The sequence below is a fragment of the Bubalus kerabau genome, chromosome 1 (assembly GCF_029407905.1).
Source record: "Bubalus kerabau isolate K-KA32 ecotype Philippines breed swamp buffalo chromosome 1, PCC_UOA_SB_1v2, whole genome shotgun sequence".
NCBI lineage: Eukaryota > Metazoa > Chordata > Mammalia > Artiodactyla > Bovidae > Bubalus > Bubalus kerabau.
This window is the reverse complement of record NC_073624.1, coordinates 219,092,876-219,108,942: the sequence shown is the minus strand read 5'-3', so window position 1 is coordinate 219,108,942 and position 16,067 is coordinate 219,092,876. Positions and strand designations below refer to the sequence as shown.

At 43.8% G+C, this 16,067-nt stretch overlaps 1 protein-coding gene across 4 annotated transcripts in view; it reads right to left on the bottom strand.

Annotated features, from left to right (window-relative positions):
* The window catches only part of CTNNA1 (catenin alpha 1), a 329,686-nt gene that overhangs the window by 7,653 nt on the left and 305,966 nt on the right, over positions 1-16,067 (bottom strand). For all 4 annotated transcript variants that reach the window (XM_055554916.1, XM_055554907.1, XM_055554917.1 and 1 more), the window contains 3 exons: positions 14,282-14,438; positions 3,089-3,289; positions 2,192-2,343 (listed from right to left, as the gene is read on the bottom strand). In XM_055554916.1, coding sequence (XP_055410891.1) covers positions 2,192-2,343; positions 3,089-3,289; positions 14,282-14,438 — 510 coding nt within the window. The remainder of the gene's footprint in view (positions 1-2,191; positions 2,344-3,088; positions 3,290-14,281; positions 14,439-16,067) is intronic.

Below are 16,067 nucleotides of genomic sequence, written 5' to 3'. Positions count from 1 at the left end.
GAGTGACTTCACTTTCATTTTTTTAGGATCCTCAGTGAAATGGATACCAGGGCCAGACAGGTAGGATGGGGCACAGGTGGGGAAAGGGGAGAAGGTATGAAGTGTTCCCAGACTCTATGGCTGTGTAGCACCAACAGTCCCCTGACATCCTGGGTCCAGTGACCCCAGTCAGATGACTGTATTTTTATGCACCACGTTCAGCAGGAGACAGAATTTCACTAGGGTTGTATTTTGAAAGGCAAATAAGGGGAGTAAAAAGGTGCAAGAGAGATTGTACTGATGAAACAGAAGCTGGAATAGGAGTGAGGCAAGGACCCGAGGGGCTGAGTGAGGGTTGCAAGTGGGGAGGACCAACCAGCTGAAGATCTCGACGGACTCAAAGCACTGTTGGGAGTCACAGAACCAAAGGGAGCAAGCAGCTGATCGAAGGGATGATGGAGATGCTGGTTATGACAAAGACCAGGCAAGAGTAGGCAAAAGAGGCTGAGTATGGGGGAGGACAAGACATCAAGAAACCAAGAGGCCCCGGGGTTGGAAGGATGGTTCCTGGATTAAATCAAGACAAAAAGGAGCTAAACCAAGGCTGCTACAGACCTACTTGTCCTTGTTCTCTGAGCCCTCCCAGGTGACCACACCCAGGTTCCATTTCACCACACCTGCCAGGGCCTCTCATACTTAACGATCCAACACAGCAGTAAGCACACAAGAAACAGCTACTACATGCCAGGTCCTGACCTGAGCACATTATCTCCAATTCATCCCATCTAAAGCTATCAACACCATCATCTGCATCTTAAGAGAGATGAGGGAACTTGCTGAGAGTCTCAGATGTGAGGAGGAATCCTGCTTCCACAGAACAGGCCCTAGATGTGCAGGTATCCTGGGGTGTGTGCAGTGCCAGCTCATTTAAAACCCCAAAGGCATTCACCTCAGACACTCAACAACTCATGATTATTAATGTTTCTTCTATTCTCTGTCTGCACGCAAAGAACTTTGGAAAAACAGGGCTGCATTTTGCCACACTGGTGCGCTTGACCCAGGGATCCCTTCGCACCTCTGGAGGCCAGGCCTCCCTGAGCATGGGCTGCCCTCCAGCACAGCAGCAGGGGTGAAGAAAGCAACAGGCTCCCCCAGATCCCCTCCCAACCCCCAGTATGTGCAGGTGACCTGGGCCTGCAGGAACAGCCAGCAGCCAGCCATACAACCCTTGAGCCATTCTCGTTGCTCCTTACCCCTGAGAGGAGTGCAGTAATGCCCAAGTGTTTCTACGTTACATACAGAATGCATCCAGCCTGATGCAACTACCTTAGGAATGGCCTCTGGTAAAAAGGGGGACACAACCCTGTCCATCTTGGAAGGTGTGACCAGCAAACCATGAAGGTGTAATGGAAACTCCCTGACATGACTAGACTGTCAACAGAGCCCAGCAGCCGTCTACTCAGCAGGCCTGGCCCGAGCCTGGGGGCATCCAGGTGACCCCGGGAAAGCTTGGCACAGGTCCTGCTCTCAGCTTCCAGAGCAACACATTCATGTTCAGAACAGCGTGTGAGGGATCAGCTGCTATGTGAGTCCCAGCCTAAGACACAGGATGATCACAGAGGAGGTGGTGGTTTCTCAAAACCCCATTGTTCATACCCAGGGGACCCCAGACACTGTCTCAGATGGTGAGAACTGCCGCTGGCTCAGAGAAGACAGGTCAAACGGAGCCCAGAGTGGGTGGCACTTCCCTTCAGCCATGGTTAGAGGGCTCGACACTTGGCCCTGAGATCAGGAGCATCACCGAGGGCTGCACAGCCCCTCATCCTCCCCCTCAACACCCTGGGGCTCTAGTCCCCTGCCTGCCTGCCACCCTTCTGAGGTGAGGAGTGCTACATGTAAAGAACAGCTTCAACCTGAATAAAGGAAATACTCCCTTCACTGAGGAGCCTTTATTTTCTGTCACTGCCCTTTAACTCAAGAGGAAGCCTCAACTCATACTAGGTCCCCTTTTCTCAGCCCAAGTTTGGGCTCTAACTTGCAAGTAAAAGTCATTTTAGACAACGTAATTAAACATATCTCCTCCTAACAGCCCTTAGATTCATGGTTTTAATATACTGCCAACACATCTGTTGAGTTCCAGAATGATGCATTGCTCAAGTTTAGCAAATGATAAGAAGGAAGCTGTTAAAACATCTGAAATGCAGTTACTCACCCTTATCATCAACACCGCTTTCCTGATGTCCCGGATGCCATCATACACCAGGCGGGAGGCATCGATAAACTCGTTTTCATCCATGGGCTGGGCAGGGTCTGAGCTGAGGGCTTCCACAGCCGCTTCCACTTGCTCAGTAAAACGCGGCATGACTGTGGAGAAAAGAGATGATAACATCACCACCAGCCCTCCTAAATCCCTCAGTCAGATGCAGAGAGGCAGAGTGGAAGATGAAGAGCCTCTGCTTCTACCTATGTGAGGGGTATTTATGGTTCAAATAAATTAAATGCCATATTTTACAAAGACTTGAATCCTCTTCTTTGTCTCTGGCCAGATTCTGCAACACAGGATTTAGATGGCTGAGAATTTGAATTGGGATTTGGACTGAGGAGCCTGGTGGGCAGCAGTCCATGGGGTCACTAAGAGTTAGACACGACTGAGCGACTTCACTTTCACTTTTCACTTTCGTGCATTGGAGAAGGAAATGGCAACCCACTCCAGTGTTCTTGCCTGGAGAATCCCAGGGACGGGGGAGCCTGGTGGGCTGCTGTGTCTATGGGGTCACACAGAGTCGGACAGGACTGAAGTGACTTAGCAGCAGCAGCAGAGGCCTTGCTAGAATGGGACCCTCCTTAATTTAGTGTGTTCATTAACTAGAGATATAACTCAGAAGTTCATCTTAAAATACTGAGTTTAGAGTGACTCCCATTACTACCTGTGGGACACAAATAAGGGAAACATGTTTGTGTGGTCTTACTGTGGCTGACCAATGACTCATCAATCTGATGTACCTTCCAGAACTCTTGACCGAAAATCAAACTGAGTCCCAATGTCCTACTTCCTAACCACAGGGCCATCTGTATGTGAGGAGCACAGGTAAGGGAGGGAATCCCGCACCTGTGTTGGAGAGCAGCTTGGTTGCTTCCAGCACCTTCTCTGTGTAGACCCCTGGTTCATAGTTGTCCATCTCTGAGGTGACGACATGAATGACCCGGGCAGCCCGGCCTCGAATTGCACCAGCTGTGCGGTCCAGCCCATCCACATCTTTCTCTTGGAGAGCAATGACACATTTGTTCACGTCTTCCAAAATGTGATTCTCTGAGGAACAAACAAAAACAGCCGAATGAGGGAGGAGGCCTCCCACCAGAAGGCGACAATTTAAAATTGGCACCTGTCACTCATCCAGTGCTCACTGTGTGCCCGCTACTGTGCCAGAAGCTTTACACACATCATTTCACTAGAGACCAGATTACCCATGGGATCAACTCTCCCCCAGAAACTGGACCTGTAATCACCTCCAAGAATAACCGTCTTTATTCCAGGTTTAGAAGAGACAGGCAGAGATGCCCATCTTTCAGAATCCTTGATAATTTCTCTTTCCCTTAAACAATTTAACTGATTTTATATCCCGAAGTCTAATTAGAAGACAAGGTTCACTATTCCCAGTCCCTTGTCCCTCGCTCCAGGAGATGCCAATGGTATTCAGACAAACGACCAAGACATCAGGACAACTCTAGAACATGAGAAGGGCCTGGAAGGCAGGCAAAAGCCTCGTTGGAGTTGGATTTGGAAGATCTACCAGAACTGTTTCTCCTCAAAGACAAAGCTTCACCCTGGGTATTGGGAACCCCAGAATGAGGAGTTCATGTTAACCTCATCTATAATAGCGAAGTGGGAGCAACCAAAATGTCCCAGAATGGAGTAATAAATTATGGGCACTGTGCAGCCATTGAAATGGATGAGGATCTGCAGGGGCTGATGCAGAATGGGAAAGGGAATGTTCTCACCACCAGGAACTGTGCAGTCCACCAGCAGACAGCCCTCATGACAGGGCTGCCCACACCGCATGGGGCCGGTGGGTGAGTGACACAGTCTCCAGGTCATGGTCTGGCTATTTCCTTCCTGCTCAAAAAGCAGCTTTCCTTAAGACACACAAGAAATCTGAGAAGCATTGTCTGTTAAAGACATGCTCCTTTTCTTAAACCAAGACAGTTCATGTCTCAACAGGTGAAAGACTAATGGCTCTGGTTTTTCTGGAAGAGTCAGGACTGTAATGTAATCTGTTTAAAAAACACATTTGGGGACTCCCCTGGTGGCTCAGTGGTAAAGAATCTGCCTGCCAATGCAGAAGGCATGGGATCAGTCCCTGATCTGGAGGACCCCACATGCCACGGAGCAACTAGGCCCAGGTGCCACAACTACTGAGCCCACATGCCTCAGCTACTGAAGCCCGAGAGCCCACACGCCGCAACAGGAGCTCCCGCTTTCCGCAACTAGAGAAAAGCAGGTGCAGCAATGAGGACCCAGCAGAGCCATACATATATAAAATTATAAATAATAAAACCCGAGAAACACAGCTGACCATTTCTTTGCCATCCTGGTTACCTTATAGTTTTGACCTGTCATTATCTAGGACTGGTTCCTGATTTAATTCCCTTCTAAAAGTCATTACCCTTCCCTCTCAGCCTCTGCTGACACAGTCATGTTACGTAACACAATGTCTAGAAGAGTGATTACAATAGCTTTACCTCCTCAGATACCTCAAACAAGCAAGTGGACATGACGCTGTTTCCTCTTATCTCAAGGGGAGCCAGAGGCAAGTGGAAGTGCTTAGCAGATCCAGCAAAGAACAGAGCCACCACAAGGCCCTGCCTGTGGGCTTCCAGATACCTAGCAGGCTCCAGAAACAGGGCCCTCCATTTTGTAGTTCCCTGGAGATGGCAGGCATGGCTTACAGCTACAAAACTAAACATACTCTTACCATGTGATACAGCAATTGCATCCCATGGTATTTATGCAATGGAGCTAAACACATAAGTCCACACAAAGCCCTGCACACAGATGTCTACAGCATAACTACTCATAACTGCCAAAACTAGGACGCAATTGAGGTGTTCTTCAGTAGGCGACCTGAAATACTGTGGTACATCCAGACTGTGAAATATTATTCTGCACTTAAAAAAAAAAATGTGCTATCAAGGTATGAAAAGACATGAAGGAACCTCAGGAGTTGCCAGGTTCTGGAGCAGGGAAGAGTGAATAGGTCGAGGACAGAGGGTTTTAGGGCAATGAAAACACTCTGTATGACGCTACAGTGATGGCTACATCTGTACCTACCAGGAGTGAGCAGTGTCACTGTAGGTTCATCAGTTATAATGAATGTGCTACTATGATGGGGGATGTAGGTAACAAGGAGGCTGTGCATGTGTGGGGGCAGAAAATAGATAGAAAAATCTTTGTACCTTCTTCTTAATTTGGCTTCCTCTCAAATTGCTCTAAAAGTCTTAAAAAAATTTTTTTTTGAAATCATCAATTAAATATCTTTCCAAGGAGCCAAAATACAGCAGTAAAAAAAAAGGCGGGGAGGGGAGAATGAATTACCACAAGAAAGCTAACAAGACCATAATTCAGCATCTTGCTCCTTGGAAGGAAAGCTATGACAAACCTAGACAGCGTATTAAAATGCAGAGATATCACTTTGCCAACAAAGGTCTGTATAGTCAAAACTATGGTTTTTCCAGTAGTCACAAATGGATGTGAGAGTTGGACTAGAAAGAAGGCTTAGCACCAAATAATTGATGCTTCTGAACTGTGGTGCTGGAAAAGACTAATGAGAGTCCCTTGGACTGTAAAGAGATCAAATATGTCAATCCTAAAGGAAATCAACCCTGAATATTCATTGGAAAGAATGCTGCTGAAGCTGAAGTTCCAATACTTTAACCACCTGGTGCGAAGACATGACTCACTGGAAAAGACCCTGATGCTGGGAAAGGTTGAAGGCAAAAGGAGAAGAAGGGGACAGCAGAGGATGAGATGGTTGGACAGTATCACTGACCAAATGGACATGAGTTTCAGCAAACTTCAGGAGACAATGAAGGACAGGGAAGCCTAGTGTGCTGCAGTCCATGGGGTCAAAAAGATTCACACATGACTTAATGACTGAAAAACAACAACAAATTCAAACATTAGGAGACTTTGAGTTTATACCACTGCACTATTAAAACATAAAATGTATTGAACTTTTCACATAAACCGATTTTAGGGGTAATAAATGAACAGACTGGTCATAGAAAACATCCTCTTCCTACAACACAACAGATGACTCTACACATGGACATCACCAGTCTGTCATTACTGAAATCAGATTGATTACATTCCTTGCAGCCAAAGATGGAGAAGCTCTATACAGTCAGCAAAAACAAGACAGGGAGCTGACTGTGGCTCAGATCATGAACTCCTTATTGCCAGTTCAGACTTAAATTGAAGAACACAGGGGAAAACCACGAGGCCATTCAGGTATGACCTAAAGCAAATTATACAATGGAAGTGACAAATAAATTAAAGGGATTAGATCTGATAGAGTGCCAGAAGAACTATGGACGGAGGTTCATAACATTGTACAGGAGATGGTGATCAAAACCATCTCCAAGAAAAACAAATGCAAAGAGGCAAAATTGCTGTCTGAGGAGGCCTTACAAATAGCTGAGAAAAGAAGAGAAGCAACAGGCAAAGGAGAAAAGGAGAGGTATACCCATTCAAATGCAGAGTTCCAAAGAATAGCAAGGAGAGATAAGAAAGCCTTCCTAAGGGAACAATGTAAAGAAATAGAGGAAAACAATAGAATGGGAAAGACTAGAGAAATCTTCAAGAAAATCAGAGACACCAAGGGAACATTTCATGCAAAGATGAACTCAATAAAGGACAGAAATGGTATGGATCTAACATAAGCAGACGAGATTAAAAAGAGGTGGCAAGAATACACAGAAGAACTATACAAAAAAGATCTTAATGACCCAAATAAGCACAATGGTGTGATCACTCACCTAGAGCCAGACATCTTGGAATGTGCCAGACATCTTGGAATGTGAAGTCAAGTGGGCCTTAGAAAGCATCACTACAAACAAAGCTAGTGGAGGTGATAGCATTCCAGTTGAGCTCTTTTAAATCCTGAAAGATGATGCTGTGAAAGTGCTGCACTCAATGTGCCAGCAAATTTGGAAAACTCAGCAGTGGCCACAGGACTGGAAAAGGTCAGTTTTCATTCCAATCCCAAAGAAAGGCAATGCTAAAGAATGCTCAAACTACTGCTCAGTTACACTCATGTCACATTCTAGTAAAGTAATGCTCAAAATTCTCCAAGCCAGGTTTCAACAGTATGTGAACCAAGAACCTCCAGATGTATAAGCTGGATTTAGAAAAGGCAGACAAACCAGAGATCAAATGGCCAACATCTGCTGGATCATAAAAAAAAGCAAGAGAATTCCAGAAAAAACATCTACTTCTGTTTTATTGACTATGCTAAAGCCTTTGTGTGGATTACAACAAACCATGGAAAATTCTGAAAGAGATGGGAATACCTTACCTGCCTCCTGAGAAACCTGTATGCAGGTCAAGAAGCTACAGAACTGGCTGGACATGACAAAACAGACTAGTTCCAAATTGGGAAGGGAGTACATCAAGGTTGTATATTGTCACCGTGCTTCAGTTCAGTTCAGTCGCTCAGTCGTGTCCGACTCTTTGCGACTCCATGAATTGCAGCACGCCAGGCCTCCCTGTCCATCGAGTCAGTGATGCCAGCCAGCCATCTCATCCTCTGGCATCCCCTTCTCCTCCTGCCCCCAATCCCTCCCAGCATCAGAGTCTTTTCCAATGAATCAACTCTTTGCATCAGGTGGCCAAAGTATTGGAGCTTCAGCTTTAGCATCAGTCCTTCCAAAGAAATCCCAGGGCTGATCTCCTTCAGAATGGACTGGTTGGATCTCCTTGCAGTCCAAGGGACTCTCGAGAGTCTTCTCCAACATCACAGTTCAAAAGCATCAATTCTTCGGCGCTTAGCTTTCTTCACAGTCCAACTCTCACATCCAAACACAACCACTGGAAAAACCATAGCCTTGACTAGATGGACCTTTGTTGGCAAAGTAATGTCTCTGCTTTTGAATATGCTATCTAGGTTGGTCATAACTTTCCTTCCGAGGAGTAAGCGTCCTTTAATTTCATGGCTGCAGTCACCATCTGCAGTGGTTTTGGAGCCCCCCAAAATAAAGACTGACACTGTTTCCACTGTTTCCCCATCTATTTGCCATGAAGTGATGGGACCGGACGCCATGATCTTCATTTTCTGAATGTTGAGCTTTAAGCCAACTTTTTCACTCTCCTCTTTCACTTGCATCAAGAGGCTTTTTAGTTCCTCTTCACTTTCTGCCATAAGGGTGGCGTCATCTGCATATCTGAAGTTATTGATATTTCTCCTGGCAATCTTGATTCCAGCTTGTGCTTCTTCCAGCCCAGCTTACTTATGTACAGAGTACATCCATGAGAAATGTCTGCCTGGATGAAGCACAAACTGGAATGAAGATTGCTGGGAGGAATATCAATAACCTTGGATATGCAGATGACACCACTGTTATGGCAGAAAGGAAAAAGGAACTAAAGAGCCTCTTGATGAAGGTGAACGCAGAGAGTGAAAAAGCTGGCTTACAACTCAACATTCAAAAAACTAAGATCATGGCATCCGGTCCCATCACTTCATGGCAAACAGATAAGGAAACAATGCAGTGAGAGACTTTCTTTTCTTGGGCTCCAAAATCACTGCAGATGGTGACTGCAGCCACCAAAAAGACGCTTGCTCCTTGGAAGAAAAGTTATGACTAACCTAGACAAAATATTAAAAAGCAGAGACATTACTTCGCTGACAAAGGTCCGTATACTCAATGCTATCATTTTTCCAGTAGTCATGGACGGTATGAGAGTTGGACCATAAAGAAGGCTGAGTACTGAAGAACTGATCCTTTGACTGTGGTTTGGAGAAGACTGGAGAGTCCCTTGGACTGCAAAGAGATCCAACCAGTCAATCATAAAGGAAATCAGTCCTGAATATTCATAGGAAGAACTGATGGTGAAGCTCCATTAATTTGGCTGCCTGATGCAAAGAACTGACTCACTGAAAAAGACCCAGATACTGGGAAAGATTGAAGGCAGGTGGAGAAGGGGACGACAGAGGATGAGATGGCTGGATGGCATTACTGACTCAATGACCATGAGTTCAATAGACATGAGTTTGAGCAAGGTCCAGGAGATCATGAAGGACAGGAAAGCCTGGCATGCTGCAGTCCATGGGTCACAAAGAGTCAGACACGACTGAACAACAATGAACCAATCATAAGAATAAAGGGATTTAGAGCTCATGTTTAGATCAGAAAAATCTTTTATATACTTATTATATCAATATGTATATAAATAATATCTACATATTACTTAAACTAAGCAGACTGGTACTGAGCCTGCCTACCATACTAACCCTAAAAATTGCTACTTTTACTGAATCTAACACAACATCTGGAGAAGGGGAAGAGAAGGGAAAAAAAAGAAACAATGTTGCTAATTAAACTATGAACCAAAGTTTTCGCATATCACTGATTTTCAAGACTCATCCCAGTTTCAGGATTATTAATACTTGGGGTGGGAAAGCACCTTTGGCATTCTTTTTCATGCATTAAAGTGGCCCAAACTTCACCAAGGATTTATTAACCTTCATCTTGGCAAGTAGTTTTTAAAAATCAATTTAGATTTTCTTGAATTCATACAGGTTTTCTTCCAGACGAACCCAAACCAGGGAAGGGCCTGCCATTCTTTAGCCACCAAGGAAGGCTTCTATTTCAGGAAGCTGACTAAAGTAACATTTTCTACCCTCACTGAGAAAGCCCCAGCCAGCTGAAGCCACTACGAACCCAGGACACAACCAACCTGCTCTCTATACTTGAGCCCTAAGGGAGAAGTGAATTCCCAATGGACATACATTCAAAGATAGGAGGGTTGGAGGTACCCACGCTAAGCCATAAGTTACTTTAACAGAATTTCTAAGGAAACTCCATTCCAAGTAGACACACCAATCTGGATCCCATTAAAAACTCTGATGGTTCAATCTAGTCTTTATCTGTAGATGCTTCAAACAGGAAAACACACACACAAACACAACACTCTTTTCTCAAAAGGGATCATATTATGGACATTAATATATCTGGTTTTCATTTGAAAATCTTTCTAGGACTGCCTCTGCATATCTACCTCAGCCACGTCAATGGCTGTGCTGTACCCTACTGAACAGACGGAAGGGCCATCATTTGCTTATCTAGTCTTCTCTTAGGCGTTCTGGTTGAAGTGAACATATTTGCAAGGTATTTTGGCAAACATCTGTGTACCCATCCTCAGGAAAATTTCTAGCAATGGGATTACTAAGTCAAAAGGCAAATGTGTATAAAGTAGATGTACGATGCCTAACTGCCCTCTGGGAATCAAGCCAAATGGTATTCTTCAAAAAGCCTGCATGAACTTACACTCAGTCCACAATGTCTAACAGGGCCCATTCTGCCCTCCCATTGCTCTGGATATCTTTATCAGTGCAGCCTTAAGCATACACAAGAGATGATAATATTGATACTCTATATAGAGAATGTACTCCAATATTATGAGAAGAGCCTGAGTGCCTGACATTTAACTCACTCTATAGTAACCATTTTTTAAAAAATCGCTATTAAAAAAAAAAAAAAAGAAAAAGAAAACATAAAAAATCACTATTAATTACTGTGGAAACCAGGCATAGAAGTATTGAGTGACTTATTCATTAAGGATGCATGGGAGTCAGAGATCAAATATCACCACTTCCCTACCTTATCTTCAGTCCTGGAGTTTTGCAATTAAACAACCAACCAACAAAAAAAAACTAGGTACAAAAATCCTTTTATTTAGACCAATCAAACCAAATTATTTTGGCATAGTGACAATGAAGCAGAGTACAAATTACTACTCTTACTTGTTGCCCCAAAGTATCTAATGCATTATATTGTTTCCAAGAGCACTTGGTTAAGAAAAAACAATAAACCCAATTATAACCACTCTAACCAACCACTTGCAACCTAAAAAAAAAAGAAGGGAGGGGGTAGGGTGCGGGAATCAAAACTTCCACATGAAAGCTGAGTAAACAAATGAGAAAGTAAACTGCATTTCCACGGAAAACATTTATCAAATACAATTCAAATGAAATTCAAACAGTCTTTATCGCTTTGATAAATTTCAAACCACTGTCCTTAAGGAATCAGTCCATATAAATATATTCATGGTTTACTGAATGTTGTGTAGCATCCTAAATCACCTCCAATATTTACAAGGCAACATTTTGAATAGAATAGCTTAGGGAAAACGAGTGCCCCTCCCTCTTCCCTGGAAGTGGCTTGCATGTCCCTTTTATTTTCAAGTGCCATTGGCTCACATTTGACACACAGTGACTCAGGTTGCCCCTGCCCTGCAGCCTCATGAAACACTGCTATCAGGGTCTTGGTGGCTTTACCAAGTTATACACAATATGACCATTATTTTTTAAGCTGCAAAACTTGGGATATAACTTATAATAAGCACAAGGGAACTTCTGGAACCAATGGGACAGAATATGCAGAAATAATGGAGCTAAAACAGCAGAGGGTCCTTTCAGTCCTATCCCCTAAGTAACTTACCCTTGGAAGGGCTCTCATGAGTAGACAGGGCTACAGCAAACACACAGGCCCCATGGATTCCAAGAGGGACTGATGGTAAAGTCATTACTGGAAATATTCCTCCAAACCTATCCCACTGCCAAAGGGCCACAAAACCCCAGGACATGGGACAACACCAATACTCCAAGGAGTCAAGTCGCATTCTTACTTTTCATTAGGTCAAATTTCATGAAGTGCACCAACCTTAAGCCAGAGCCTGTGCTGGGCAGTTGCCCAGCAGCCCCTTACTCAGAAACATGCCCACTTTGCTGAGGGACTACTGAGCACCACTGTGCCTCTGGGCAATGGGAAATGGCAGAGAGGGCAGACCTTGGCTTCTGCTGGAAAGACTGCTAAAAGCACACAGCTGCTACAGATGGCACCTGCTGTCCAACCGGGGGGGGGGGGGGGGGCCCTCTCAAGAGGCTGTGAGCTGGGGACCACTGGGTGCCTGCCCACTAGAAAATGGGATTCCTCTCAACGAAAGCCAGTCTGCTGGGTGAGATGGGGAGATATCTCTAATCTGCCACATAAATAGTGCTAAAGCTGCCATGGATGAGGTTAGTGTGTAAGGGTATAAAGGAATCTAAATGCCAAAACTTAACTGATCAATCCAGTAGCACTCTACACAGGCATCTGCCTGTCTCTTCCTTTCAAACCAAGCCTCTGAAAAGCACACCGTGACAACCAGAGGAATTCTGAGTAATAGCCTTGTCCTGTTAATTAATTAATTACCTGACAACTAAGCAAGCCTATGACAAAACCTTAGAGAAACACACTAATGAGGGTCTCTGAAATTCAGATGCTCTGAAAGCACTACCACCTCCTGACTGAGACTACTGTTCTGTGTTTATTTGCTAAATGGAAACTGTCTAAACTCTTTTCCATCAAGTCAACCCTTCTATTTTCCCACATTTGCATAAAAATTGAACATACTCACCAGACAAAAGTTATCTGTTAGAAAATCTGATTTCTCTTTACTGTTCTTCTGTTTTATGTCATATACCCTAAAGATATTGCCTGGATCCCACTAAACGCCACTGCAAAATCCCCTTTGTTCTCTGATCTGAAGAATGCTGCATGAGGGACATCTGATTCTATTATATTTTATTCTGCTGTAAGAGGACTAGAAATCCCTTGAGACCAAGCCTTACTTGGTAAGTAAGTTTAGGAATGTAATATCTATCTCCAGAGGGGGGCTTTGCATTTAGATTTCAGAATTTGTTGTTTGCTTAAAAGTGTGCTGTGAAGGTGGAATGTTTTTCTCTAAACCTATGAAAAAGAATAATTCAGTATTTCATTAGGAAAACAACAGAAGGCCAAGATTTCCCAAAAAAGCAATTGCTGCATTTTTGGCACCTGCAAAAATGTGCTTGCAAATAGGTTTTTTGTTTTAAAGTACCAGCACCTGCAATTTGGCAGTCCTGCAGCAGCATGGTTCACCCCCTTGTTTTGCAGTTTACAGACTCTCTGCTCCCCAATCTTTCAAGCAGAGCCAATGCTCCAGTCCCAAGGAGAGTGAGCAGAGACGGGGGAACATTGGTATGCAGAACACAGTGTCACCTTATATAGGTCACTGCTGGAGGACTGTGCTGTGCATGTACTTAAGTACCGCTTCTGTTTCAAGCCCCATTGCCGCTCACATCTCCCACGTTCCAGATTGTGGTTCCCTGGGGTGACAGGTAGTTTCAGCCCTACAAGGACCAGCCACTGACTGCCCACAGGCCACTGGCCTCGCGAAGCCTGGCACCTCCAGAGAGCAAGCAGCGTGGCCAAGGGCAGCAGAGGCCTGTTAAATGGAGAATGCATTTATACTTGCTCAACTCTAAGGAGATGGACTGAAATTTATCTGTGTGATAAACAGGGAATTGCAGTTGACAGACATTTTCTATATGAATGCAATTTACTATGTCATTACCAGTTTATGTTTATATAATGAAATCAACTGTTTTTGTGAGGTGAATTACCCAGATTTATTTTTTGCAAGTTCATAATTAAATGGTACTTAAATATTTCCTCTCTGTTTTCTATCTGTGCATCATGCAGACAGAGTCTTTCGAAAGTAGGCAGTTAAACTACGATCATTTCTGAGGGAGAGAGAGATGCTTTCCAAGCGGAACAATTTTTACAAAAGAAACTGAAGCTGATGATGCTGGGAATCCTGTCTCCCAAGTCTCACAGGCTCATAACAAACCACCACAGTCCAGCAGGTCAGTGTTTTTTCTACACACAACAGCAGCAAGAAAGGTGGATGCTTATGGAGTTGTACAGGTCACAGCTGCAAAATCTTACTCCACACAGAGAACAACTTCCTCCAGGCAGTTTCCTGATTCACACCTCTGAGATTGAGACCAGCCCCACCACAAGCAGAACAACTCCAACCCCATGTCCAACTGCTTGGGAGTCAATGGTAGCTGTTTTAATTAAAATGAACACCAGCATAGTATTATTGCTAGAATAATTTACCTGGCCAGACTTGGGGGTGTTTTTATTGTCCATTATTGTAACATAGGTGAAAGTAATTATGCACATCCTCACATACTTCTCTGGGGAATCAGCTCATTACCTGAGACAGCCAAGAAGTCATCAATGGAAGTAATGTCATCGACAGCATCTGTGAGAACTCGGACTTGTTTTTCCCACTGTTCTTTAAAAAGATCCATGTTTTCTTGGGCCAGTTTACTCTGTGGTTTTGCTGCTAAAGCCAATGCAGCATTGATAACCTGCGAAGACATTAAAGTTCATTGTATACTCTTTCAGAGTCAAGAAAATAAAATAAGCCAGACACTTTGGTCGGTGGAATGGCTATGGTTTTGTCTCCTGTGCATTTCATGAGGACACACAATACCACATGCTCCACTTAAACAGTTACAAAGATGGAAACAGAGAAGTATTAAACAAAAGGCTTTACATATGAATGGAGAAGCAATTCATCAGAAATACAGTACTAGAAATACTGGAACTATGGGCAGTAACAAACACAAATTATCTCTAATCTCCCCACTCTGTGACAGCAACTCTTCACAATTTGACATTTATATTCCAGGCTTTTTCTCCTCACATACACATGTACATGTGCCAAGTCAAAAAATTCACAATTAGAATTATATGCTAATAAAACTGACTATCCTGCTTCATTTAAATACTTCTCCATATCATTAAATGTATGTTAAAACATTAACTGTTTAGAGATGCACCTTATAGATGCACATCACTACTCCGACTGCAGGATGCCTATGTTTGTTCCAGTCACCCATCATTCTTAGTCTTGGGATGAACTTTGGCATTTTAGGCTCTTGGTACGTTCTCAGACTACGTATGTGAAAAATTGTTTTTCTGAGGCATACTGTACTTGACATACAACTTCAAAGAAAGTATAATATTTATTAAGTTTAAAAGTTATTTCTTCTAAAATAAGAAGTCATTTCTTTACAAAAAAAAACAACAAACAGCTTTACTGAGATATAATTTATATGCCAAACAATTCACCCACTTAAACTGCAATATGCAAAGATTTTTGGTACATTCAGTTTTGTAACCACTCAGTTCAGTTCAGTTCAGTCACTCAGTCGTGTCCAACTCTTTGCGACCCCATGAATCGCAGCACGCCAGGCCTCCCTGTCCATCACCAACTCGCGGAGTTCACACAGACTCATGTCCATCGAGTCAGTGATGCCAGCCAGCCATCTCATCCTCTGGCGTCCCCTTCTCCTTCTGCCCTCAATCCCTCCCAGCATCAGAGTCTTTTCCAATGAGTCAACTCTTTGCATGAGGTGGCCAAAGTACTGGAGTTTCAGCTTTAGCATCATTCCTTCCAAAGAACATCCAGGGCTGATCTCCTTCAGAATGGACTGGTTGGATCTCCTTGCAGTCCAAGGGACTCGTAAGAGTATTTTCCAACACCACAGTTCAAAAGCATCAATTCTTCGGTGCTTAGCTTTCTTCACAGTCCAACTCTCACACCCATACATGACTACTGGAAAATCCATAGCCTTGACTAGACGAACTTTTGTTGGCAAAGTAATGTCTCTGCTTTTGAATATGCTACCTACGTTGGTCATAACTTTCCTTCCAAGGAGTAAGCATCTTTCAATTTCATGGCTGCAGTCACCACCTGCAGTGATTTTGGAGCCCAAAAAAATAAAGTCTGACACTGTTTCCACTGTTTCTCCATCTATTTCCCATGAAGTGATGGAACCGGATGCCATGATCTTCGTTTTCTGAATGTTGAGCTTTAAGCCAACTTTTTCACTCTCCACTTTCACTTTCATCAAGAGGCTTTTGAGTTCCTCTTCACTTTCTGCCATAAGGGTGGTGTCATCTGCATATCTGAGGTTATTGATATTTCTCCT